This window comes from Sarcophilus harrisii, chromosome 3 (assembly GCF_902635505.1).
Source record: "Sarcophilus harrisii chromosome 3, mSarHar1.11, whole genome shotgun sequence".
Lineage (NCBI taxonomy): Eukaryota > Metazoa > Chordata > Mammalia > Dasyuromorphia > Dasyuridae > Sarcophilus > Sarcophilus harrisii.
The window spans coordinates 64,358,862-64,383,944 of NC_045428.1; the positions used below are offsets into that span (position 1 = coordinate 64,358,862).

At 43.7% G+C, this 25,083-nt stretch overlaps 1 protein-coding gene across 10 annotated transcripts in view; it reads left to right on the top strand.

The window, feature by feature from the left end:
• TNS1 (tensin 1) overlaps nt 1–23,567 on the top strand; it is a 266,384-nt gene extending 242,817 nt beyond the window's left edge. For all 10 annotated transcript variants that reach the window (XM_031958074.1, XM_031958070.1, XM_031958069.1 and 7 more), the window contains 10 exons: nt 4,372–5,351; nt 7,928–8,014; nt 9,447–9,578; nt 9,872–9,964; nt 10,431–10,508; nt 12,876–12,944; nt 14,090–14,258; nt 14,631–14,699; nt 15,464–15,496; nt 18,377–23,567. In XM_031958074.1, coding sequence (XP_031813934.1) covers nt 4,372–5,351; nt 7,928–8,014; nt 9,447–9,578; nt 9,872–9,964; nt 10,431–10,508; nt 12,876–12,944; nt 14,090–14,258; nt 14,631–14,699; nt 15,464–15,496; nt 18,377–18,521 — 1,855 coding nt within the window. In that variant the 3' untranslated portion in view covers nt 18,522–23,567. The remainder of the gene's footprint in view (nt 1–4,371; nt 5,352–7,927; nt 8,015–9,446; nt 9,579–9,871; nt 9,965–10,430; nt 10,509–12,875; nt 12,945–14,089; nt 14,259–14,630; nt 14,700–15,463; nt 15,497–18,376) is intronic.
• The last annotated feature ends 1,516 nt before the right edge of the window (nt 23,568–25,083 follow it).

Consider the following 25,083-nt stretch of genomic DNA (forward strand, 5'->3'; position numbering starts at 1 on the left):
TCCTTCAGGACTCAAATGGAGCAAAAGCAGTTGGGTGTAGTGGGAAAGCTACTGGATCTGGAGTCAGATAATTAGAAAGGAAGTGGGGGAGAAGGCATTCCCACATGGCCAATAGATTGAGTAAGGTTAAGAATGCATAAAGTATGAGTTTGGTGGGGATTGGAGTGCCAGATATGCTAAGATTGGGAAGGAAGATTGGGGACACACTGTGGAGGACCTTTTATGCTAGTGTCTGAGAAGTCTGTACAAGATTAATTCCTGGCTGGGATCCTCTATAAATGAATAATTCTTTTACTGAATCACTAATGCACACCTATCCCACTCTACTTCTCAAATCTCTAGGGCTCCATTATGAATCTGGGTCTTCAGCCACCTTCTCTGTGTTTTCCTTTGGCCAAAGGGAAATTCCTTGGGTGGGGATAGGGGGGCAGGGATCACTCCAGAGCACAGTTGCAGCATTTCCTTCCTGAAGAGTGTCTTCCAGGCCAGACCAACCCAGCCCCTCCTAGCTCTTTGGCTCTCTCTCCCTTTTGGTAGCTTCTTCTCAGATGGGTAGGGCTAGAGGAAAGACAGAGCCAGTAAGAACAGACCTCCTTGGGCTCCATCCAGGATGATCAGAGGCAATTAGTCTGGGGATTCGAGGAATTCTGGAAGCACGAGCTGAGCAGACCTTTCGGAGATTAAAGAATCACGGAACCTTAGAATTGATAGAGAGACCTTTAAGGTCATCTAATTCAAATTATATTCAGCTCTACCACAGTCTTGGCAAATGTTCATTCTTCCTTCCTTTGAAGACTTTCAGTGGCAGGTTTTTGCCTCCTTCCTTATTGAGGCAAGCATAGGCTTTTTGGACAACTCTCCTTGTTAGATGAGGTTACATAGTAGGCTCCTTATAGAATGTAAACTCCTTGAAGGTAGGGATGATCCAATTTTTTTTTATATCACCAGTACATCAAACTTAATACTAGTTGATTGACCCAGTAAGTAATTATTCCTTATTTTAAAATGAAATCTGCCTCCTGGAAACTTCCCCCTCCTTAGTCTCTCCTGTTATCGCTCCTGATTCTGACTTATATAGGCCCCCCCCCCCCCCAAAAAAAAAAAAAAAAGTGTAATTCATCTCCTTCAGGCAGCAGTTCTCTGTCCCCTTCAAAGCCCAACCAAGCCCTATTTCTTTCTGAAAGTCTTCTCCACTGCCCATGAATCCATATTTCATCCTCTGAACTTACAGCCATGATCGACTATACTCTCCACTCTATCTCCACTCTATCCTGTAAACTCTGTAGATCTTCCATGTATAAGTACTCGCTAGATCAGGAGCTCCTTGAGGGAAAAGTTTGCATTCCATCTATGTCTGCCTTCAGGACAGATCTTGGGTCTATTCTTTTCCATTGTGCAGACTGGTCCCTTCTATCCTCATCAAAACATTCTAGAGGAAGAGAGATGTTTCCCCACTGTATTAAAGTCCTCCAGGAACTGGCTTTAATGGTTTCTTTAATTAGCTGGCTAATTACCCTTGATCAGGAAGTTCTTCATTGAAGCTTACCTAAATTCTTCCTATTCTGGTGAACTGAAGAGCTTGTTACCTAGGGACCAAAAGAAGGACCTTTTTGTCAGGACCCTACTTATCCTTATCTCCTTCTGATTAAAGGATTTCATTTATTTTTTTTCTCACTTTCTTAAGACCTAGCTTTGGTGTTGAGGCCACTAAGTTCTTTCATCCTGTTTTTCCCCTCCCAAGAAAGTATCTCCATTCTAGGTGTACTCTTCATATTCTACTGCTCTTAGAGCAGTAGTATCCTGAACCAGAACTTGGAAACTAAAATTATATAAAGTGATGGAAAATAACATTAGATTTAGAGTCACGAACTACCGATTGGCCATGTGACTTTAGGCAAATATTTTTCATCTATAAAGGAAAAACATTGAACTGGATAGATGATGTCTGAGGTCATTTCCAGCTCCAACATCTTATGATTCTGAGTTTGACCAGTCAGGTTACTCTGGGCTAATTAGAATAAATCATTCAGAGCTCTCTTCTTATCCCCACTCACTTGCTCTTGCCTTGATGAAATATCTCAACCTGGCGGAGAATCCTTGGCTTCTGGCATAGACCAGCTTGACCTCTGGATGAAGCTGAAAGCCATGTGTAATGAATAAAGTCATCCCCCAGGGAATCCACTCTGGCCAAATATTGCCTGTGGTGGGAGCCAGAGATGAGAGCCTCTCCTGGCTTGAAATTGTGTGTCCTGTAACTTCATGTCTATGGCATGTCTCTCTTATGTAATGACTTCTCCTACCATAGGTAGCCTCAACCACCCATGGTACATACCCCATGTATAGCCCATTTCTATAAGTTTTAATACCCCAATACTTGTTGCTAAAAAAAAAAACAACTCCAAATTTTAAGTGATTTGAATGATTTGAATGAAAGGGAAGGGTCCTGGTATTAAAACAACTTAAGAAAAGAATCCTCTTTGGGAGATTGATTACCAAAGTCCTAATCTAAGTATATAGCCAGGATTCTGAGCTAAGTTAAAGCAAATTTCATTAACTACTAAATCCAAGGGTCTAGGAGAAGCTCAGTGAAAAATCTCTAATATTGGCACAAGAAGAGAAGTCAATACAGAAAGAAAAAGAGCTGGGGTGGATAAAGTTTGCAAAACACTTTACATAAAAATTCATCTACATTGATTTTTACAGTATCCCATCTTACAGATCAACAAATTGAAATTCAGAGAAAATGAAAGCATTGGAATAAAGAATCAAGGGTCATTTCAACTCTAAATTTCTCGAAACTCTAATTCTGTGATGTATTGGTCTGACTTCTAGTTCTGGAACCACAATCAAATAACTAACTTCCGTTGTTCCTGGAAAGGGTATTAGCCAGTCTTTCCCCCTGGGTTCCAGTTACCATCTCTATAATCTGGATTCTGTATTTTCTCCTCTATTTGAATATAAGCTTCTCAAAGATCAGGATTGGTTCAATATTTTTATTTGTGTCCCTAGTGCTTAGCTTACAACAAGTACTTGATATATGATTTTTTGTTCATTCATTCAAATTAATTCATTCATTCACTCATGACAGATTCTGATTCCTAAGTTTGGATAGAGTGGAATATAACCATATGATCATCTCAATAGATGCAGAAAAAGCATTTGATAAAATCCAACATCCATTCCTATTAAAAACACTTGAGAGTATAGGAATAAATGGACTTTTCCTTAAAATAATCAGCAGCATCTATTTAAAACCATCAGTAAGCATCATATGTAATGGGGAAAAACCATTCTCAATAACATCAGGAGTGAAACAAGGTAGCCCACTATCACTGTTACTGTTCAATATTGTATTAGAAATGCTAGCTTTGACAATAAGAATTGAGAAAGAGATTAAAGGAATTAGAGTAGGTAACGGGGAAACCAAATTATCACTCTTTGCTGATGATATGATGGTATACTTAGAGAACCCCAGAGATTCTACTAGAGTGGAATATATCAGAACTCATGTACCTCTTTCCTGGGGGATCGGAGGGTGACAACAGTCATGTTCCAGCTTCTCCAGAGGTAAAATGATGTTGATGACATAGTTATGGCATGTTAGGCTGAGACAGCTTTCTTTGACATAGATTCTTTTTTGTTGACTTTAGCATGATAACCATTCATTCTCCTCACTCTACTTTGGACCATTATTGACTCATCTGTTCTCCCACTCCATAGCAACAGGATCTTCTTCCTTATTGAATGAAATACAAAATTATGGTGTTGGTTCTGCATCTAGTCTGCGGTGCAAAAGTTCCCATCAGCTACTAAATACAAGGCCTTGGGCCAATTTTCATCCTTCTGTGGCCCGGATTTCTTCTAGGAAATAAGAGGCTCAGACTAGACAGTCCTTTCCAATGCTAGCGGGTCATGCTCGTGTTCTCAGCTTTATCAGCGGGAGGATCTAGAACAGGGGTCCTCAAACTTTTTAAATAGGGGGCCAGTTCACTGTTCCTCAGACTGTTGGAGGGCCGGACTATAGTAAAAACAAAAACTTTGTTTTGTGGGCCTTTAAATAAAGAAACTTCATAGCCCTGCATGGCGGGGGGGGGGGGGGGGATAAACGTCTTCAGCTGCCGCATCTGGCCCACGGGCCGTAGTTTGAGGACCCCTAAACGGGTTATGGGCTTTTCAAGGAGAAAGGGGTGCAGGGTTCTGACCCAATTCATGATGTCTCGAGTCAGGACCAGCTTCACTTAGTGTGGAAGAGACTTCTCAACCTTCGCCAATCGGCAGCAGCTGGGGCTGGAACTGAGTGTCTGGCATGTCTGGATGTATCTGGGCCTGTAAATCTGAATTAAATGTGCGCTCCGGTTCTTGTCTTTTCAGCACGTCCATGGGGAGTTTCCCATCAGCAGAGAGCAGTGGCCTGGGCCCCAGGACGCCTCCCCAGCCCGTGGCAGATGCCAGCTTCCACTCTGGCAGCCTAGGGCCCCCTCCGTCTTCTGCCCAGAGCAGCTACCAGAACATCTCCCCCACCCTGCCCGCCGTCCCCAGTGGCCACCGCAGCCCCGATTACTTTGCCTCAGACGCTCGGCCTCAGTCTCAGTTCTCGGTGGCAGGTGTCCACACCCTGCCTGGGAGCCCCCAGACTCTCCACCGTACGGTGGGGACCAACACTCCTCCTAGCCCAGGCTTTGGCCGGCGGGCAGTCAATCCTGGCATGGCGGCCCCTTCTCTTGGGAGCCCAGGCCTGAGCCGCCGCCAGGTCTCAAGTCCCCATGGCAATGCCATGGCCGGCCTCCATGGCAACGCCATCGCCAGTCCCCAGAGCAGCATGGCTGCCTCCCCGGGCAGCCCCAGCCTGGGCCGGCACCCCCTCGGGGCTGTCCACAGCAGTTCAGTCACTACTCCGGGGAGTCCTGGGCTGGGCCGCCACGTGGCAGGCCTAGGAGGGGCCGGGCCTGTGGTCCCGGGCAGCCCTAGCATGGACAGGCACGCGGCCTACGGCGGCTACTCCACACCGGAGGACAGGAGACCCACTCTGTCCCGGCAGAGCAGCGCCTCTGGCTACCAGGCTCCCTCCACGCCCTCCTTCCCGGTCTCCCCGGCCTACTACCCCGGGATGGGCAGCCCGACATCCTCCTCCCCAGATTCCGCGGCTTTCCGCCAGGGGAGCCCTACCCCCGCCTTGCCCGAGAAGCGGAGAATGTCGGCAGGAGACCGGGCGGGCAGCCTCCCCAACTACGCCACCGTCAATGGGAAGGTGTCCTCATCCCCCATCTCCAGCGGCATGTCCAGTCCCAGCGGGGGCAGCATGGTCTCCTTCTCCCACACCCTTCCCGACTTTTCCAAGTTCTCCATGCCAGGTGAGTGCCCCCAGCCCCAAACTCGGATCCCCGGAGGCTTCTGGATCTCTGCCTCCAAACGGCAGGCGGGTGTCCCAAGACCTGCGTCGGTCCCAGTCTTGGCTCTGACTTGGGTGTGAGATCGGGCACGGTCTTCACCTTTCCAGATTTGGTACCTGGCCTTTGGGGGCTTCAGAGAGGCAAGGAGGAGAGCTTAGAACATCTCCAGATGTTCCCACCTTCCGTTGCCCCCAGATCCTGGGCATCTTTGTCAGTGACTAGCTGTTAGGGAAGGAACAGTGACATTTCCCCATCTCCCTTTGAAAGGTAGATCAAAAATACAAATTTGAAGATTCTTGTCAGAACAAGTGACTTGAATTACAGCTGAGATTGCTTGACCTTCCTAGGATAAAGGCTCCATCTTGATCATTGTTATCATATTATTTTGAACATTGAGATTTGATGCCATTTTCCAAGTAATAACCCTCAGTCTGCATCCTCTAAAGTCAGTAACACAGACCTGCAGAGCTCTAGCACCCATAGCCTGCCTCTAGGCCTTCCATTCCCTGTCCTTCCCTCCTCGTTGGGCTGGATCCCAGCAGGAACTCCAGTATGCCGCTGCTCCCTCTCTTCCCAGGAGGGACATTTGGTTCCCAGTCCCCCTCTCTCTCCTCGGGGGTATGTGAAGCTTCTGGGGTCAGCACACTTCCTGTTTCCCACTATCTTCCCTGCTTAAAATAGCCTTTGGAGTCAACACAGGAAGGCAGATGCAGTTGTGGTCTCTCCTGGCAGCTCATTAGATAGAAACCACAGCAGTGGGTGTTTGGGGGCTTCAAAGCGGCGAGAAGGAGGGCTTAGAACACTTCCAGACGTTCCTTCTGCTACTCCCAGTCCCGGGGGTCTTTTTCAGTGACTAGCTCATAGGATAGGAACATTGACACTTCTCCATCCTCCTTGGAAAAGTAGGTCAGAAGTAAGATATGAGGATTGCACTCCCCATCAGAACAAGTGACTTGAATTTTAGCAGGAGCTGAGATTGGTTGACCTTCCCAGGACGAAGGCTCAATCTTGATTAAAGGTTCATCTTGAACCCTTGCAGCCTAATGAGACTCCCAGTATGGCCATCTTCCAATACCACAATCTCTCTCTGAAGGATGTAGGAGCAGAAAGATATCTTTATTCACCTTAGTAATATCAACAGTCAGCATTTATACAATGCTCTAATGCAGGGGTCCTCAAACTTTTTAAATAGGGGGCCAGTTCACTGTCCCTCAGACTGTTGGAGGGCCGGACTATAATAAAAACAAAAACCTTGTTCTGTGGACCTTTAAATAAAGAAACTTCATAGCTCTGGATGAGGGGGATAAATGTCCTCAGCTGCTGCATCTGGCCTGTGGGCCTTAGTTTGAGGACCCCTGCCTAATGTTTGCTAACAACCCTGGGAGATAGGAGCCCAGGTTCAGGATCACACAAACTAGCAAGTGTTGGAGACCAGATTCAAATTCAGCTTTTCCTAACTCCAGATTCAACACTCTATTCACTGTGCCTCCTGGTCGCCCCTTTTGGGTGTGTACACATACATACATATATACACACACAAAAAACACATGCATTTATACTACATATATCTATCCATTGTGTGTATGTGTATGTGTATGGGGAACGAGTAGGGAGCAAGTAGCATATACATATATACAGATATCTATATCTATATTTATCTGTTCCTAAACCTGTAATATTAATTGAGATGATTTTATATTTAGATTTTATATATATTGGAAGGGACTTTGGCGGTCATTCTGTCCTCCATCTGGACTGAAAGGGGGCCAGTATGGTATAATTGGATTGGGAATTGGGAGATCTAAATTCTAATTCTCCCTTCCTCTTACTAATCATTTAACTATGCATAAATCATTTCCTATCTCTGGGTCTCACTTTTGTCTTAAAAGTAAGTTTGCCTAGATGACTGCTAATGTTCCTTTTAGCTCTGATATTCTCAGAAAAATTATATGATGGATTCATGAAATACTTCTACATGGGAGTGTGACATATAACACAAAATACCACATTCCCAGTTGATCTCCTCTAGTTGCCAATTACTTATCTATTTGTCCAAGTTCTATAGTGATTATGTTCTCAAGGTGATGTGCCATAATACTTCCATTCTTCTGGCTTCTGGCAGGATCTCCTTGGGTTGAGGAAGGGCAAGGGAGCAGATGGGTAGAAGAAACATTTTGGGAAAATTTGGCTGTTTTTGCTTTCATTTTTAAGACTGTGAGTTGGTCTGATGAAAAATATTGAAATGACATTTGATGAATAAGGGTAAGGAACTTGGGATGATTTAGTTGGAAGAAGAAAAATCTGAAGGAAGAGCTCAGGAGTGACCTTTAAAGTTATAAGAGACTGTTGAACAGAGATCAGAGAATAATGCTGCTTTGAAGAGTTTAGTTTTTAAGAAAGAATTTTGAGAGAAGAATTTTCCAAACAGCAAAGAATTTCTGTGTACCCGATATGATTTATGTAAAATTGCTATATGGAGACAGGGATGAGAGGTCCTGGTATTTGATGATTAACACTCCTTTTATCTCTTTCTACAGACAATAGTCCTGAAACCCGGGCTAATGTTAAGTTTGTCCAGGACACATCCAAGTATTGGTACAAACCTGAGATCTCCAGGGAGCAGGGTGAGTCCAGGTGCAATGGACCATGGAGAAGATGCTCCATGTAAACTTTGCACCTGTTAGAAATGATTGTTTAAGAACCTTCTCCTGTACCTCCTTCTAACGAAGCAAGATAGACATATTGTTGTGGTTCCTTATGAGCCTCAGGAAGGAAGCTGGAAGCTGAAAAGTATTTCTGGACAATGTGGCTAAGACATGGAACTGGTTAGGGAATCTCCTTCTGTGACTCAGCCTATGAGCATTTATTAAGTGCTCACTATGTTTTAAACCTGCAGCATAGAAACAAAAGGCAGATACCTTCAAGAAGCTTATATTCCAATGGAGGAGACATGTCAGTGAGTAGAAAGATACATAAAAGGCACATACAGACTAATAGAAGGTAGCTTTAGGAAGGAAGGAAATGCTTCGGAGCTGTTTTAAGGGAAGCCAGGGATTCCTGATGCCTTCTGGACCAAAAGCTAAATCCTCTGTTTGGCTGATAAAGTCCAGGATTCTTATGCCTTATTGCAGCCCACCACCAGTGCTCTTCCATGTTTGTACCTCGGATGTGACCCTCCATCTTCTGACTCCAAGCATCTTCACTGACTAGAACCCTCTCCCTGCTCATTTCTGCCTCCTGGCCTCCCCCAAGTCTCACTTTAGATCCCCTCCAGAAGGAGGAAGCCCTTCCTGGGCTGTTCTAATGCTATTACCTTCTCATTGCTGATTATCTTCGGTTTATCCTGTCTGTCTTGTTTGTACGCAATTTGTTGTCTCCCTCCTTTAGACTGTGAACTCCTCCAAGACAGGGATTGCCTTTGTATCTAGCATATAGTAAGTGCTCAATAAATGCTTGTTGACTGGCTGACCAATGGAACTTTACACATGGAGGATGAGGAAGGAGTGGATCCCAGGCACAGGGAGAGTCAGTAAAAAGGCAGGAACACAGAAGATGGAAAATTATATGGGGGAATAGGGTTCACTTATGCTGAACTGTCAGAGGGGATGGAAATAATTAGTTAACAGATAGAAAGAAGAGACTAGGTTTTGAAAAACTTTAAATGACAAACAGGAAAGTTCTGGACCGAATAGGGAATGGATCTACATAGCTCAGAGACAGAATGGCTTGAATGACAGACATCCCATCTTTATCCTTAATCTAGGACTTCACTCAATTTGTATATGAAGAAAATTGAAGTTTCAGAGTAGAGACTTCCTTTGACATGTCAGTGACAGAGTGGGAGAATCCAGGAATCCTGACTTTCAGGATTTTTATCTTCTTACAGCAAAGAAAGAACATAGTCTCACAGGGAAGGGAAAGAAGAAAAAGGAGGAGAAGGGAAGAAAAACATCATTAAAGATTCTTGAAAGGCTTTGCTTGAATGGGTTAAAGGGATCAAATCACTAAATTATTATTTCCTTTTCCCGTTTCTTCTTTTTTTTCCACCAATTATAGCCATCACTTTACTTAAGGACCGGGAGCCAGGAGCTTTCATCATTCGAGATAGCCACTCTTTTCGGGGAGCTTATGGCTTGGCCATGAAAGTGGCATCTCCTCCTCCCACCATCCTTCAGCAGAGTAAGAAAGGTATTAAATATGTTCTTTGAGAATTGTGCTGGTAAATGAGGAGGGAGATGAGTGAGGGGCAAGAGAGGTGAGATTTGTTCGATTCTCTCTGTTCCTGATTTGGGGAGGACTTGCTGGTGACTGTTCCCTCTCCACCCATGTTATCCCCCAATAGAGCCCATCTCTCTTCCTATATTCCTCCCAGAAAAAGCCAAAGATTATGAGGAGGATCAGAAGGGCAGAGTCTTGGGTTCAGGGTGGAGAGTGGGAGAGGAATGTGAGAAGGAAGTAGTCATCCTGTTCTGTTCTTCCAGGAGACATGACCAATGAGCTGGTAAGGCATTTCCTGATTGAGACTAGCCCCAGAGGGGTGAAGCTAAAAGGATGCCCAAATGAGCCAAACTTTGGTGAGTCTGGCCATCTGACTTTCCTCACTGTCCAATCTGATCTAGCAGGGAATTCTTTACTCTGCCCCTTAGTCTCTCCCAATAGAGGACTCCATAAAAATGGGCTCACCTTAGAGACATCAGGAAGCACTTCCAATGGGGAAGGTTTTTAGTTTGTGTCCAAGAAAGCCTTTAATATCTTTTTTGGGGGCACCTTTAAAAAGAAGATATATATTTATTTTTAGCATCCTGAGGTTATTAAAATTTAAGTCTGTCCAGGGGCAAGGAGAATGGATGTCTAGAAGAACTGGTTGGGTGAGACAATTTGATCATATTCATGGACTTTGGGGGACCTTTTCCACACATACACACAGAAATGAAAGGAGAAAGATGGCATAAGTCATTCTCCTGTCCTTTCTCTGAGTGAGACTCCCCTTTCCCTGCTGTTCAGCTCCCTCTAATGCTGGATCCGTCTCTGTCCCTGCAGGATGTCTCTCTGCTCTGGTCTACCAGCACTCTATCATCCCATTGGCTCTCCCCTGCAAGCTGGTGATTCCAAACCGAGGTAGGAGCCAGAGACTCACTCACTGAGTACACATTGATCCAGTTTTCCCGCAACATCCAGTCACTGGTGCCAGGAGCTGCTCCAGGATCCAGCGCCAAGATAGGCCGGGGAAGAAAGGCTGCCCTGCCAATGCAGGGAAACCTAAGCTTCTTCACCCGTCCCCTGCCCAAATAATTTTAGAAAGGCAAAATTGTTTAAAAAGACTCAAATTCATGAGCTCATAGGACACTGTGCCAGATGGGGTTGTGGAGCCAGGAGTTCAGCATCAGTCCACAAAATGGGCATCGGTCCTAATCACATTTCATAAAGTTTTACCTCCCGTGGTGCCCCAACCCCCTCCTCATTTTGTTTCCTGTTGCTCATGACTGAGAGGATACCAGAATCTACCTGTAGTAATCCCATTCCATTTCCCCCTGATCTTATAACCTGAAATCCAAGCTTGGACAGTGACAAGGAGGCTTCATCTACTGAGTGTCAGATTTTGAGGAAGCCTGCTGCCCAATTTCTTTTGAATGCTGGGATAGGGGAAAAGGGATTTTAGGTAAAATTCAGAGTCTGTTTCCCCTGCTACCAGGTGGCTAACTTGTTTATCAGGGACTGGGTAAATTGTAGATATCCACTTGGATTATTAATAGTCACATCTCTAGCTCTAAGCTGTGAGATTAATTCTTTGTAAATCAGCCCCTTTGAGAGCAGAGAGTAATTTTGTAGAGTTTACACACAGTGGCTGGCCCACAGCGAGTGCTTGATAAATGCATATTGACTCATCACTCTCAATGGAGAAGCCAGACTAATGCCCAAGAAACAGTGAAATATTAATATAAGACAATATGCCCTAAGTGCTAAAAATGTGTGACGTAGACATAAAGCACTGTAGGAAGTCAGAGCAGGGAGAAGACTCTGGAAGGATTTTTATGAAGCAGGTGACCCTGAGTTAGGATCAGACTCAGGACATAAGACCCATCACCCTCCATAAGACCAGGTACAACATCACAGAATTGGGAGGAGAAGAAGGGTACAAGGCAGAACATTTTAAATATAGCTTTTTTTCTGAGTACATTTATTTTTAAATTCAGAACATTTCATTCTCCCCAGCCCAGAGATATTTATGTTGGGACAAATCAGGTTGCAGTTGTTACTGTCTCCTCTGTGGAATGGTAACCCTTAAAGGGCACAGTTTTCAAACTTTATCTTGTCATGAGCATCCAGCTGTACTTTAAGGGATTCAAAAAGACCAAGAGGCGAGGGGATGGCAAAGGGAATGGCCGTCACTGGGAGAGAATTCATAATGAGGGGTAGTGGAAAAGACGGTTAGGCAGTTAGGTGGTGAAAGGCCTTGGAAACCAGATGGGATTAATCCTGCTGGAAGGTCCATAATCAGGGGAGCAGCCTTCTACAAGCACCATATTTGGATGCTTAATTTGGTAGTGATTTGCAGGATAATTTGGAAGTGGGAGACAGACTTGGAGATGACCTGATTTGAGAGAACTGGTAGCTCAAGTCTTACCTGCTTCACATCAGTCTTTCCAGATTCCTCTTTTGACCTTTTATGATACTTTTTGCTGTGACATCTCTAGCAAGTGGTGTCTGACTAGAGGTAGCAGTTTGGACAGGTTGACTTCTTCAGATTCTTTTTAGCCTTTAAGTCCTACCTTCCAACTCCTAATTTATATATCAATGGGTGTATGTATGTGAGGAAAGGGCCAGAGAGGAGAGGAAGGGGGCCAAAATCATCATTTCTCCCCACTCACTATATCATAATAATAGGAAGATCAGAGGAGGCCCAGATCTCTGACTTTGGTGTTTAATGTCTCTTTGAGATACTAGTCTTATACTCAGTATTGGCCATTTTTATTTCATATATCCAATGCTGTCCAATCCATGATATCATATGTCATATTCTAATGAATTTATGTGGATTAACACAACTTGTTGGATAGTCCAAATATAACTTGAATAGCCACATGATTTAAATACTCATTAAATAATACACCACGGGATTGAAAATATTATCTCAGCAATTGTTGAGGTGTCCTCTATAAATAGTAATTCGATCACATTACTGTTAAAATAATCAGGTAATAGAAAAATAAAGCTGGGATAAAGGCAAGAGAATGCTCTGAATTCCATTCTCAGTTTTGGTTCCCTGAATTTTGCATTAAAAAAAAAATAATCAGGCAATGTTAATGATGAAATAAATTTAGACACTAAACAAGTTGAACTCAGCTTTAATTCAGCAAGGGTAATTAAACACAAACAGCTCAAAAGTTTGTTAATAAGATGGCAGAGTTTGGGGAGCATTTATTGCATTTGGGGCTGTGGTCTCATATCTGTTCCTTTGTATAACTTTCTGTGTTTTTGCCACAGATCCAACAGATGAATCAAAAGATAGTTCATCTGCTAATTCTACCACAGATCTACTGAAACAAGGGGCAGGTGAGTGGGTAGTGATAATGGGAGCTTCTCATCCTTCTTTGCCTCTTTTGCCCTGCCTGTCACCCCATTTCTACATTCTGTTTCTTGTTCTGAATCAGTAGTTTCCAACCAGAGCTATTTACCAAATCAGAAAACCACATTTCTATTGGCAAATATCCCTTTCCCAGAACTGGAATGAAATCTTTCCAGGGGTGGAGAATTATTATTTTTTTAATACTTCTTTCCCTAGAGGAGCTTATATTTTTTTCATTAAAGCTTTTTATTTAAAAAAATAATAAAAATTAAATAAAAAAGCTTTTTATTTTCAAAACATATGCATGGATAATTTTTCAACATTAAGAGAGTTATTTTTTAAAAAATATTTTATTGATGTTCTTTTTTTGAAACATCACTATTACTTGCAAATGACTCCTCTTTGACATTCCCTTGTAACAAAGAAATGCAATTAAGCAAACCTAACCAACTCATTGGCTACATCTGAAAATAAATGTCTCATCCTGCTTCTGTAGCTAATTACTTCTCTACCAAGGGTTAGGCAACATATTTAGGTCCTCTGGAACTGTGGTCTTTGAATTGATCAGAAACCTAAAGTTTCAATATAATTTTCCCTTAGGTTATTATGTAAATTGTTCTCATGTCTCTGTTTAACTTGCTTGCACATCAGTTCATTCAGGTTTCTCTCCCCCTCCCATCTCTGTTTGTCTTTCTCTCTCTGTCTCTGTCTGTCTGTCTCTGTCTTTCTCTCTCTTTGTGTCTCTCTTTGTCTCTGTCTTTCTCTGATTTTCTTTCTCTCTGTCTCTCTTTCTCTCTGTGTGTCTCTCTTTGTCTCTGTCTTTCTCTGATTTTCTTTCTCTCTGTGTGTTTCTCTTTGTCTCTGTGTTTCTCTGATTTTCTTTCTCTCTGTCTCTCTCTCTCTCTGTGTCTCTCTTTGTCTCTGTGTTTCTCTGATTTTCTTTCTCTCTGTCTCTCTTTCTCTCTGTGTGTCTCTCTTTGTCTCTGTCTTTCTCTGATTTTCTTCCTCTCTGTCTCTTGTCTCTTTCTCTCTCTCTTCTTCTCCCCCTCCTTCATGTTTGTCATTTGTAACAGTCCATTACATTCATAGAATACATTTTGTTCAGTCCTTCCTGGTGGGTTTATTTTTTCAGCCTGCAATGTGCTTTTTGTCAATTCTGTTGACATGGAGTCGCTCACGGGCCCCCAGGCCATTTCCAAAGCCACAGCTGAGACACTGGCTGCAGACCCCACACCGGCTGCCACTATTGTCCACTTCAAGGTCTCCGCCCAGGGGATTACGTTGACGGACAACCAGAGGAAGTAAGGAATTCCCCCTGTGTCTGCAGTTTCCCCAACATCTCCATTTATTGAAGAGTTATTGGCCCAAAGGGGAAAGATCCCAGCCTCTGACCCTCACATTCTACTTCTCTTTGGCAATATTGAACAGCCCCCAGCCCCTGCCCTTACTTCTCTGTGTCCCACAATAGCTGACCAAGCTTCTGAGAAGGATTCTGTGATGTTCCTTTTCCTGTCCCACGAGGAGAAGTCTGGTACTTCCTGCCCCATCATGACATGAAGATTTTTGAGATGTTATGGAAGGCAAGGGGAAGGTGGAGAAAAAGAGACTAGAAGATAGGATGAAGGGCCCGATCAGTCAGCACCCTCAACATTTATTCTGTCTTTGTGCCTTAGGCTGTTCTTCAGGCGACATTATCCCCTCAACACTGTTACCTTCTGTGACTTGGATCCACAAGAACGAAAGTAAGTCTCCCATAGACCCCTCCTTACCTCCCCACTCTCCACACACTGACTCAGATATTAAGTGGTATTATTAAGTATAATATTAAGTGTGACTGTGTGGGTGGGTGTTGAGTGACTCTTACCTCAGATGACAATGCCTTATATTAACAGAGGTAGTGTAATCACTACAGTGGCAGAGGTCCTCATGGCAGCTGAGGATGATTATCCCCCTCACCCAGGGCTATGAAGTTTCTTTTTTAAAGACTCACAAAACAAAGTTTTTGTTTTTACTATAGTCCGGCCCTCCAACAGTCTGAGAGACAGTGAACTGGCCCCCTATTTAAAAAGTTTGAGGACCCCTGGATAGTGGATAGAGTCTTGATCTGGAATCGGGAAGATCTGAGTTCAAGTCTCCTCTCAGATATTTGCTAGCTCTGGGACCCTGAGCTCATCTTATTCATAAAACGGAGCTACTTCCACTGGATTGTTGAGAGGATCAGATGAAATGACAGCTCTGCGAGTCTGTGATTCTCTGATTTTCCTGGGTGCTCTTGTTTCCCCTATTCTAATTCAACTGGCTCATCCTTGACATGCTGAGGAAAGGAACTGCTAAGTCAGCTTTGTGCCAGGGGAGGCCATCCCACATCAGACTACAAGGAGCACATTCGTGATAACTTAGGGGCCCGCTTCGCCTCTGGGGAAGACTCACCACATTCTGGCAGAATGCCCACGTTTGGCCCAGCAGAGGCAGAAAACCTGCTTACTTTTGCTTTTTCTCCCCTTAGGTGGACGAAGGCAGAGGGGGGCGTGCCCGCTAAGTAAGTATGACTTTTTTCCCCTCCTTTTCTTGGGATGTTTCAACTTTGTGTCTCCCAAAAATAACATGGGAGGAGACTTCTGAAATATTCATGGGAGGCTGGGGGGAATGGGAGTTAAGGGTCAGCTGTGAGTCGAGGTCACAGAGCCTGGAAAATAAATTTAGTCAAATTGATCTGCCTTTGCTCTCCCCTCTTCCCTTCCTTTCCTCTTTCTCAAGCAGCAGTCTCTCTTGTGGGTAAGATCAACAGAGGCCCTGTGAAAGACAAATACAAGATTTAGACAGGTTTGGAGGGGGTGTAAGATCTAGATTCAAATTCTAATTCTGACTCATTAAGTTTGTGAACATAATTTAATCCTTTAGAACTTCAGGTTCCCCATCTATAAAATGAGCATAACAATAATTCCAGGCACCAATCTTGTGAGGCTTAAAGAAAATTAAAGTATGTTATTAAGCACTTTGCATACTCAAAAGCATTATGTAAACGTTAGATATTGCTCTTGTTGGGAGCACGTATTTTCTATTTCCACTTAATTCCAATTTGTCCCAATTTTGTTGTTTCCGTGAAGTCCTGTTAAAGTTCATGGCTGGGCCAGAACCATTTAACTCACCAGAACAAGCAGCTTAATTAGAACACAGTGTCAAGAATAGAGACAAGAGGGAACTTCATGTTAAACGTCCTAGTTTCACTTTTATTCCCCTACTCTGGGTCAGATTTTCTGCCGTTTTGAAGGTTTTAAGACCCTCAGATAAACACTCTCTCATCAATGCCCCCAACAAATCAATTAACTTTCAGCCTCTAATATTCAGGAGTCTCTTCCTTTCTGGTTTTAAAAATATTTTGTTCTATTAGCTAGAACAAAGGTTCTTAATGCTTTTTGTGGCATGGTACCCACTGAGCAGCTGATGAAGCTTATGAGATTCTTCAGAATATTTTTAAGTGCAAAACATATATAGAATTACAAAAGAAACCAATTATATTAAAATAGTTATGAAAATATTCAAAAATAAGTTCACAGACCCAGGTTAAGAATCCCTGAGCTAGAAGGAGCCAACTTGCAAAGCTTCTTTTGGAAACAGAGTTTTATTAATGGGGTGAGGAGCCAGAAAATGAAAGAAGAGCCAGCTCTCCCCTCTCTGCTCCTGTGGTGGGGGGGCCACCCTGCTTGTGTCCACCACATTTGGGATCAGCTTCCCTGGGTGGATGAAAGGAATTAGTTATTGTTGAACTTGGCTGGAGAAAAGGGCAGGGCACTCTGGCCTGTGAACATCGAGGGAGGGAGTATTGTAAGGGGGTAGTGGCTCTGGCCCAGGCACAGGGATGGAAATACAGCCAAGAAGAACTTGGTTACAGGAGACGGGGGATGGTACTGAGCACACAGGTCTGCTGGGAGAGCCTCTCTGGACCTTAGAATCATCTTCCAGCCTCTCCTTCCTTTTTCCTTCCCTGTTCCTGACATGGGGGGAAGACCTTATATACCTTCCACTCCCAGGAGGAACAGAAGGGACAGGACATTTCTCCAGAGACCAAATCTAAGACTAAGAACAGACTTGGTGCAGATCTATCCCTTGATCATACAAAGAAACCGACCCCTGGCTCCTGAAGTCCCCCATCCACCACTCCCAAGGGTTGCTGATCTTGAATTTGAGGGGCCTGTTCAACAGCACTAGGGACGTGTAGGGCAAAGGGATGTGTGAGTGTATTCCTATGTTCGTGAGAGTGTGTAGGGTGGAGAGCTTGGCTAATTTTAGCTGTTGTGTTTCAGTCCCAGAGAGGGGGTTTTTAATTGGAATCTCCAGCTGTTCCGATTTCCCCATCCCTCTCTAATTAGCAACACACCAACTATGGGACCTCTCGGCTCACATTCTGTTCCCCTCTGCTCCCATATTTATAACCTTGTTTTTCAAGGTTTGAATTCCAAGATGCCGTGGCCTAGTGAGGGCAAAATGTGGGAGTCTGTCCCTGCCCTTGCCTGATGGGTCCTGTAGCCTTTTACTCAAATCCATTACACTATAGGTCATGCAAGGGAACAATGAGAAGTCACACCAGCCTATCCCTTTATTTCCCAGCTTCATCTGGTGCTTGAGGAGGCTGAAGCTTTCAGACTGGCAAACAATGCCATATTTATTAGCTTATAGTGCTGAACAGCAGGGGAAGGGATGGGAGAGGCTCTTTCATGTACTTTCTCATTTTACTCTTGTTTTCATTGTCTCCCCAACTTCCCTCCCCAAAGCTCCCCAAGCCAAGGGGGAAGCACCCAAAGCATCTCCTCATTCATAATCTATCTCTGGATCTTTTGAGCTCTTCCCTTCCTTCCCTTCCTTCCCTTCCTTCCCTTCCTTCCCTTCCTTCCCTTCCTTCCCTTCCTTCCCTTTCTTCCCTTCCTTCCCTTCCTTCCCTTCCTTCCCTTCCTTCCCTTCCTTCCCTTCCTTCCTTCCTAAATGGAGGGAACATCTACCTATGATGCATGAGAGATACAGAGTGGGAGGAAAGAGAAATGGCATTGGAAGAAGAAGGGGAAAAAAAAAAAGCTCTCTGTTCTGGGCAGCAAAATCATTTCTCACATGCTTGTACTATCTCTCTATCCCCAATTCCCTATCACACTTATCTTTTTCTTTTTACTGCTCTTCTTCTCTTTGGTTTTCTTCTCCCCTCTATTTTCTTTCCTCATTCTTTATCTTCTCTTTCCTTTTTTTGTTCCATTTCTCTGCTTCCCCTTCCATTTCATCCTCCTTTCCCCTATTCCATCTCCTTATCTCTTTTGTGCTCTCTTCTCTCATTTCCTGCCTTTTCTTCTGTACTCATGTTCTCTCTGCTTCTGTGGTTTCTCTATGTTCCCCTCCCTCTTTCCTCATCTTTTCTCCTTTTTCCTCTCCATAGGCTCTTCGGTTTTGTGGCCAGGAAGCAAGGCAGCACCACGGACAACGCCTGTCATCTCTTTGCAGAGTTAGATCCCAACCAACCTGCTGCAGCCATTGTCAACTTCGTTTCCAAGGTCATGCTCAGCGCTGGCCAGAAGAGATGAGCCTGCCAGGGGCCAGGGCAGCCGGGCTTGGGGCACATGGGGAAGGGGACCCTTGAATCCAGAAGGAAGGTGTGGGGCCAATTTTTGGAGAAGGAGAGAGGAAAGTGCAGTGTGGGAAGAGGGAAGTGAATTCAGAGAGGAAGAGGAGGAGACGAGAGGAAAAAAAATGGAGGGAAGAACAACATAGAGCCTATTGGGTAAATGGAAACTAAAAAAAAAATCCCAATAATCCCAAACTCAAACTACTCAACTAACCAAGACCACATGACCTTCCCATGCTATTGGATTTTTCCATGGAGGGGAGGGGTGCAAAGTGGCAAATTCCCCCTGGGATTTTCTTTTAGAACCATGGATAAAGTAGATCCTCATCCAATTCAACAACCTTGCAAGGGAAAAAAATCCACAATCTTGTGGACACCTGTGAGGTAATTTATCCAACAAAATAGGGAAATCCAAGACTACCATTTTTTTTTCTTTTTTAATAAGGAAAATCCCCCAAGGTATACTAAGGTCTCTTTGTTCTTCAGTGGCTTATGCATATTATATGTATAGGTACCTGCGTGTATTAGACATATAACTCCAAATTCAGCTATATTTATAATATGCGCACGAAGTTGTCTTTCCTCCCTAAAGCTGATGTCTGCCATCTCCTGGAATCATGTAAGACCAGGAATATAGCAGGAAGGGGACCTTTCTCCTTACCCAGAATCACCTTGGATTGTGGATGTCAGCTTGGGACTTCCTTCCATCCCAGCCAGTCAACTCTTGGAAGGCTCCTCATTTTTCTCACACACACAAGAGCAGGAAGCAGACGTGGCCCCTTCTGAACACTGCACTAAGGATCTCTCCCACAAGGCAATACCCCTGCTTTGCCATGGCCTCGAGGCTGGGGAACTTTGGTTCAGGGGAGATGTGCAAACCCCAGACCTTCAGGAGGATTTGGAGAGAGTCGGGAGAACTGGACGGAGGAGAGGCAGGGGATGCTGACCCATGGTCCTCTACATATATGGGGCAAGACATGTCCCTCCCATTCTCTCTAGGGCAAATTGCTGCCCCGATCTCTCCTACCCCACTCTTTGTGCCTTGTATCCTGAACCTTTCCCTGGATTTAGCTCCTTATACTTGCTCACAAGAGGATGCCCATTGGGACCACAGGGATTTAGCCATCCTGCCATATTGGAAACTAAGAATCTTGTTGGACTCTTCTTCAGAAAGGTCTGCCCAGTTCTGCCTTCAGGAAGTTCAAGGGAGAAGACTCAACCCTTGTCCTCCTCTCCACAAGTGCTTTAGAAGTGTTTGGCTTTCTCTGTCACATGCAGGCTCGACTTCACTGAAAAACAGATGTCTGTAACTATTCTGGCCAGGCCAGCCCATGGTGGCCTCAAGCTTGGTCACATCTCCAGATAGACAACCCACCTGCATGCTTGCTGGGTAGGCTGCTTTACAATGCCAAAGTCCCTCTTTCCCCTGACCTTTTATCTCCCAAAGAACCAAGCCATAAGGGGTAGAAGGCATGAGAGCAAGTCTGGGAGTCCAGGATCCCTGCTTTGAAAGCCCCATACTTCCGAAGAAATCCAAATCAGAAACAAGAACTCATTGTGATCCAGTGCTTTGGCTCCCCAAGCCCACTTGGGTTCCCTAGTGAGCAGCATTGTACTGACATATAAATATTCATAATATATACATGAGATATACTGATGGAATACTGTAAGCTAATCAAGTTTAAGAAAAGGGAAAAAAGGTAAATTGACAAGAAATATTTATTTTTTTCCATATTGCTTTATTGCCTCCATATGGGTATATACTGTATCCCATTCCTTCCCTCCATGAGCTCTTGTATGTATAACTAAAGCCTGAGAGATAAGAGACCTTATATTTGGATTATCCCTGAACCACCTCCCACCAATCTTGACCTTCACTGTATTCAGGAGGTAGAGGGTGGGATATTTGAGTGGTTCATCCCAGGTTGTGTATATCTGTTCCCTGTATCACTAGCCCCTTGAGTTTCCCTTTCAGCCCAAGGCTCAGCAGCTCCTAGAGCACCCAAGGTGGGAGGAGCTGAACCCCAATGCCAAAGGCCCTTTGCGCGGGTCTGCTTGCGCAGAGGTGGAGGTTTCAGGATGTGTGTGGAGGAAATGGATGATGTGTCTATTAGTACTTGTGTATCTTTTCATATTTTTTCCCTCCAAAATATTGTAAGTGCATGGCAGTGTGGTTTCAGGGAGTTGGAAATGAGAATGGTTTGTAGAAGGTAGGGAGCAGGGGTGGTTTACCCTTCCCATCACCTGCTCCCCATTAGTAAGACATGAGTTTTTGTGATTGAAGTTGCTCAAAAGTCCCCTTCCTTTTGGGAAATTCAGGCTAGAGACCTGAATTATTTTTTTACCTTTTCCTTACTTCCCCATCAACCCTGGCTCTGTGCCCCAGTAGAGAAAGATATATATATCTTGCTCTTGGTCAAGAGTTTTCCACCTTCATTTTTACCACTGCTCAACCTGAAGAATTCTGGGCTTCTGGTCTGGATCCTTCATCACTGCTTCATATCAGATGAATTGCCAGACCCCCTTATCATCCAGCTCCAGGACCCCAGGCTAAGATCTGGGATCAGCCTTCACATTCACTTCTCTCTGATCTTGTGCTCACTGGCTGTCTTATTTCCTAGTCATGGCCATCTCCAGTCTTGCTTAAGGTCAACCCTCATTGACCCTATTTTTGAGGGGACTCTGTTTAAAGTTTGAAAGCAGACTGTTCCCTCCTACCACCCAAAACCACTTTAAGAAGAACCAACTTCCTAGAACCTAATGTTCTAAATCTGGACACGTTTAGAAGTACTTGGAGTCACTAATTTTGACTTTCCGAGAATCTGATGAGGGAAGAGAGTTGTGTTCAAATCTTGGAGTGGGTACCATCTTGGGTAAGGGGCTGGTAGGGTAAGACCATGTGGAATTAGGCGTCAGAGATTGTATTTCACAGGTAGGCATGAACACACACAGAGCACTGCAATATATCCTTGCCAAAGAATTCCTTTTTAAAAAAGCACTTTTAATTTTTTTTTTGTAAATGACTATCTTTCTCTTACCTTCTTCTTCCCTCTCCCAATCCACTTTGCTGTCGATTTATGTTGTATGTTGTTGATGTTTGTTTGTCGATCCCCTTGGGAATGTTGTATCATTCCATCTTGAAGCCAGGCTGAGATAGGAAAGGAGAGGATAGATCTGAAAATCATGGACAGAGGAAAGAGACTATCATTTAAGCCTCAGTCAGAGTGATGACAATAAATGATTTGTCTCTTCCCTAACACACACACACACACACACACACACACACACACACACACTTGGCCCTCTCCCACCCAGCACCATTCTAAGTCAGGGTGAAAACTCTCTTAGATTTCCAAGACAGGATGAGGATGTAATAAGAGTATCCTCATGGGAGAGAGGAGAGGCAAAGGAACTCTTCAAAACAAGCTAAGCTCAGTGTAGGATTTTGGGAGCTTCTTTAGGTGTGGGATGAGTAGGAAAAAGAAAATGTGAACTGATGTCGAGAGATAAGATGAATGGGGAGCAAATCCAGTTTGACCAGCTTCAGATGCTTCTCTTCTTCCTGATCAAGATCTTTCTATCACCATCACAGGGGCCCCGTTCTATTTTGTTTTCCTTAGCTTGTGTTTTCCTTTTGAATTGTAAGTGGTATGTGCATTGAAAAAGGGCCTCCCCCCGCCACAAGAAGAGAGGCCATATCTTAGTCTTTTGGAACAAGTCCTTCCAGTTCTACATCCAATTCTGAGTACTTCCTTTGGGTGGACAGAAAAAAATTGTGGGGAATAATGGCCATGTCTAACCATCCTTGAAGGTGGAATTTCTGGGTAAGTTAGAGTCTCAGACAGGAGAGGAGGGTGGAGGTGTATGTATGTATGTATGTGTGTGAGAGAACCCCATCAGAGGGAGAAAGTGAGTAGAAGGCTCCCAGGAAAAGTTGAGTGTAGGAAATTCCAGTCACTTTGATCTGACTGGGATTGGACTGAGAGGTCTATTCCCCTTCATTGGCCCAAAGGAAGGACTGGCATGTGAGAAGAATCTGGTCTAGATTGCCCATTCAAGGATCATTTCTCCATCTGTCCTAGTCTAGACCTCTTGTCTGCATTGCCTCCCCCCTTCAACAACACTCGATAAGGGGCAGGGCTCTTGTCTTTCAGCCCTGGTACATCCCAGGCGTAAGCCCTTTATCTGCTAGGACTCTGGAGTTTCCTTCCACAACATAGAAAAGGTGGGTGTGAGTATATATGTGTATGTGGGTGTGTATGGAAGCAATGTGCATCTGTGTATGGGAGGACGTGTGTATGGGGATGGGTAATAGTTGCAAGAGGCAGTGGAAAGTCTGGTACGAAATCACCTTCAGGCAAAAGGAATCAGGAGGTGAGATCCAGAGGGTCACCCAGCTGGCTTCAGGCTCAGTCTTGGTTTTGTTTGATTGATGGAGAAGATCATTAGTCAGAGTGAGGGTTGTTCTGCTCCTCCCTAAGTCCTGTTTCCTAGTACCTGGGAAATGCAGGAAAGCTTTCTTTTCTTCCCATTCCTGTGCTGTTCTAGCAGCCTGAATCTCATTGGGAGAATGTTCCAAATTAATTTTCTAATCAGTGTTAAGTAGTTTGAAACCTGTGTGTGTGTGTGTATGCATATGTTAATGTGTAAGTGCACAGATGTTTAATGTGTTTTTATGTTTTCCCCCTCCTCCTGTCTCAAATCTTATTGAAAGCAAATGTAAGAAATCCCTCCCCCCACTAGCCCTCCCTCAGAAAAAATATAATAACCCTCTCCTTTTCAATCCACCCCAGCTATGTATTTATATAGATGGAAATATACTTTATATTTTGTATCATTGTGCCCATAACTTTTGCCACCTTGTATAAAATCTGACTTATGTTACTCATCCCGGGTATGAATGTATTGTACACTGATGCTCTCCTCCCACTCTGTACAGCCGCCTTTGTTTCTTTGCGACCCATTGTATGGCTTTATAAATGATAAAGTTTAAAAAAAAATCCAATTTCTTGTCTGCGATCATTGCTTGGAATGTAGTATTAGGGCCATGGTAGGGAAAAAATCTTCCATGTTTGGGGAATGACCTCAGTTTTTCTTAGGTTGTAGAATTCTGCTGGATAAGGCTCACGAATCTGTGGCCTTGTGCCTGTGAGTATGGATGACCCATGTATAGATAATATACATAGTGGACCTCACCAATGCACACATATAATCACACTACTGTTATGCATCTCTAGTTAAGTCAACAACTACCTATCTGGCATTGTATTAGGACTGTAAGATTGAGAAGGGAAAGAGATCCCAAAGATCACCTAGTCCCTCCATCCATCCCCAGTTTTACAAATAAAGAGACATTTAGAACTTGCCCCAAGTCCCATAGAGAGGAAGCTCAAAAGCTGGTATCAGGTCTTCCGGCTTCAAGATCTAGGCTCCTACCACTCTCTTCCATTGCCTTTAAGGGAAATTCAGGAGATCCAAAAGGGGGAAATCATAGAATTATACAGAGCTAGAAATAAGCCCAGAGATCTTCAACTCCAACTCCTTTATTTTATTTTATTTTCCTTTTTTATTTTTCAAGACACATGCATGGACAATTCTCTAACATTAGCCCTTGCAAAACCTTGTGTTCCAATTTTCCCTCCCTTTGCCCACGCCTTCCTCTAGATGACAAATAGTCCAATATATGTTAAACATGGTAGAAATATGTTAAATCCAATATATACATTTTTATACAATTATTGCACTGCACAAGAAAAATCAAATCAAACCAGTAAAAAAAAACAAAACAAAACAATAAAATGTAAGTAAGCAACAATGAAAAGCAACTCCTTTATTTTGAAAGATATTCAAGTCCTGAGAACGGAAGTGCCTGAAATCTCACAGTAAGCACCTGGGGAAAAATTTGAACTCAAATTCACTGACTCCCAGTGGAGCATGTTGCCAGTAATCTCCAGACTAAAGTGTGAAAAGACAGTAAACAAAGTGAGGCAATAAATAATGAAATAATATATTGTGTGGTTCAGACTTAAGTGTAAAAATTGGAAGTTAGTAGGGGATAAGGAGTAAGGCAGGAGATGACTTTTTTGGAACTACTATGGCTTGATGTGGTCATCTGTTGAGATATAAGACACAAGAGTCAAGAAATTAGTCTTTTAATCCTCTTGGCCACGGTTAGACTCTGAAAAGAACCATGTGACTTCTAAGCCCCACAGCTGAAGAGTGATATGGATGTCTGGTGATCAATAGTGTAGAGTGAGGATGAAGTAAGATCTGAGAAGAGACAGATTGGGAGTGATTATTGAAAAATTGGAAAATGTAATCTGAGAGGAAAAACCAAAGATGAATTTCACTTACCTAGAGAAGAAAAGATTGAGAAGGGACTAAATCATAAACATTTTTGAAAGTCTATTCTATAAAGGAAAGTCAACGTGATACAGTGCAGAGCTTCTTAAACTTTTTTCACTTATGACTCTTTTTCATCCAAGAAATTGTTACTCAATATAAAGGTATATACAAGAGGA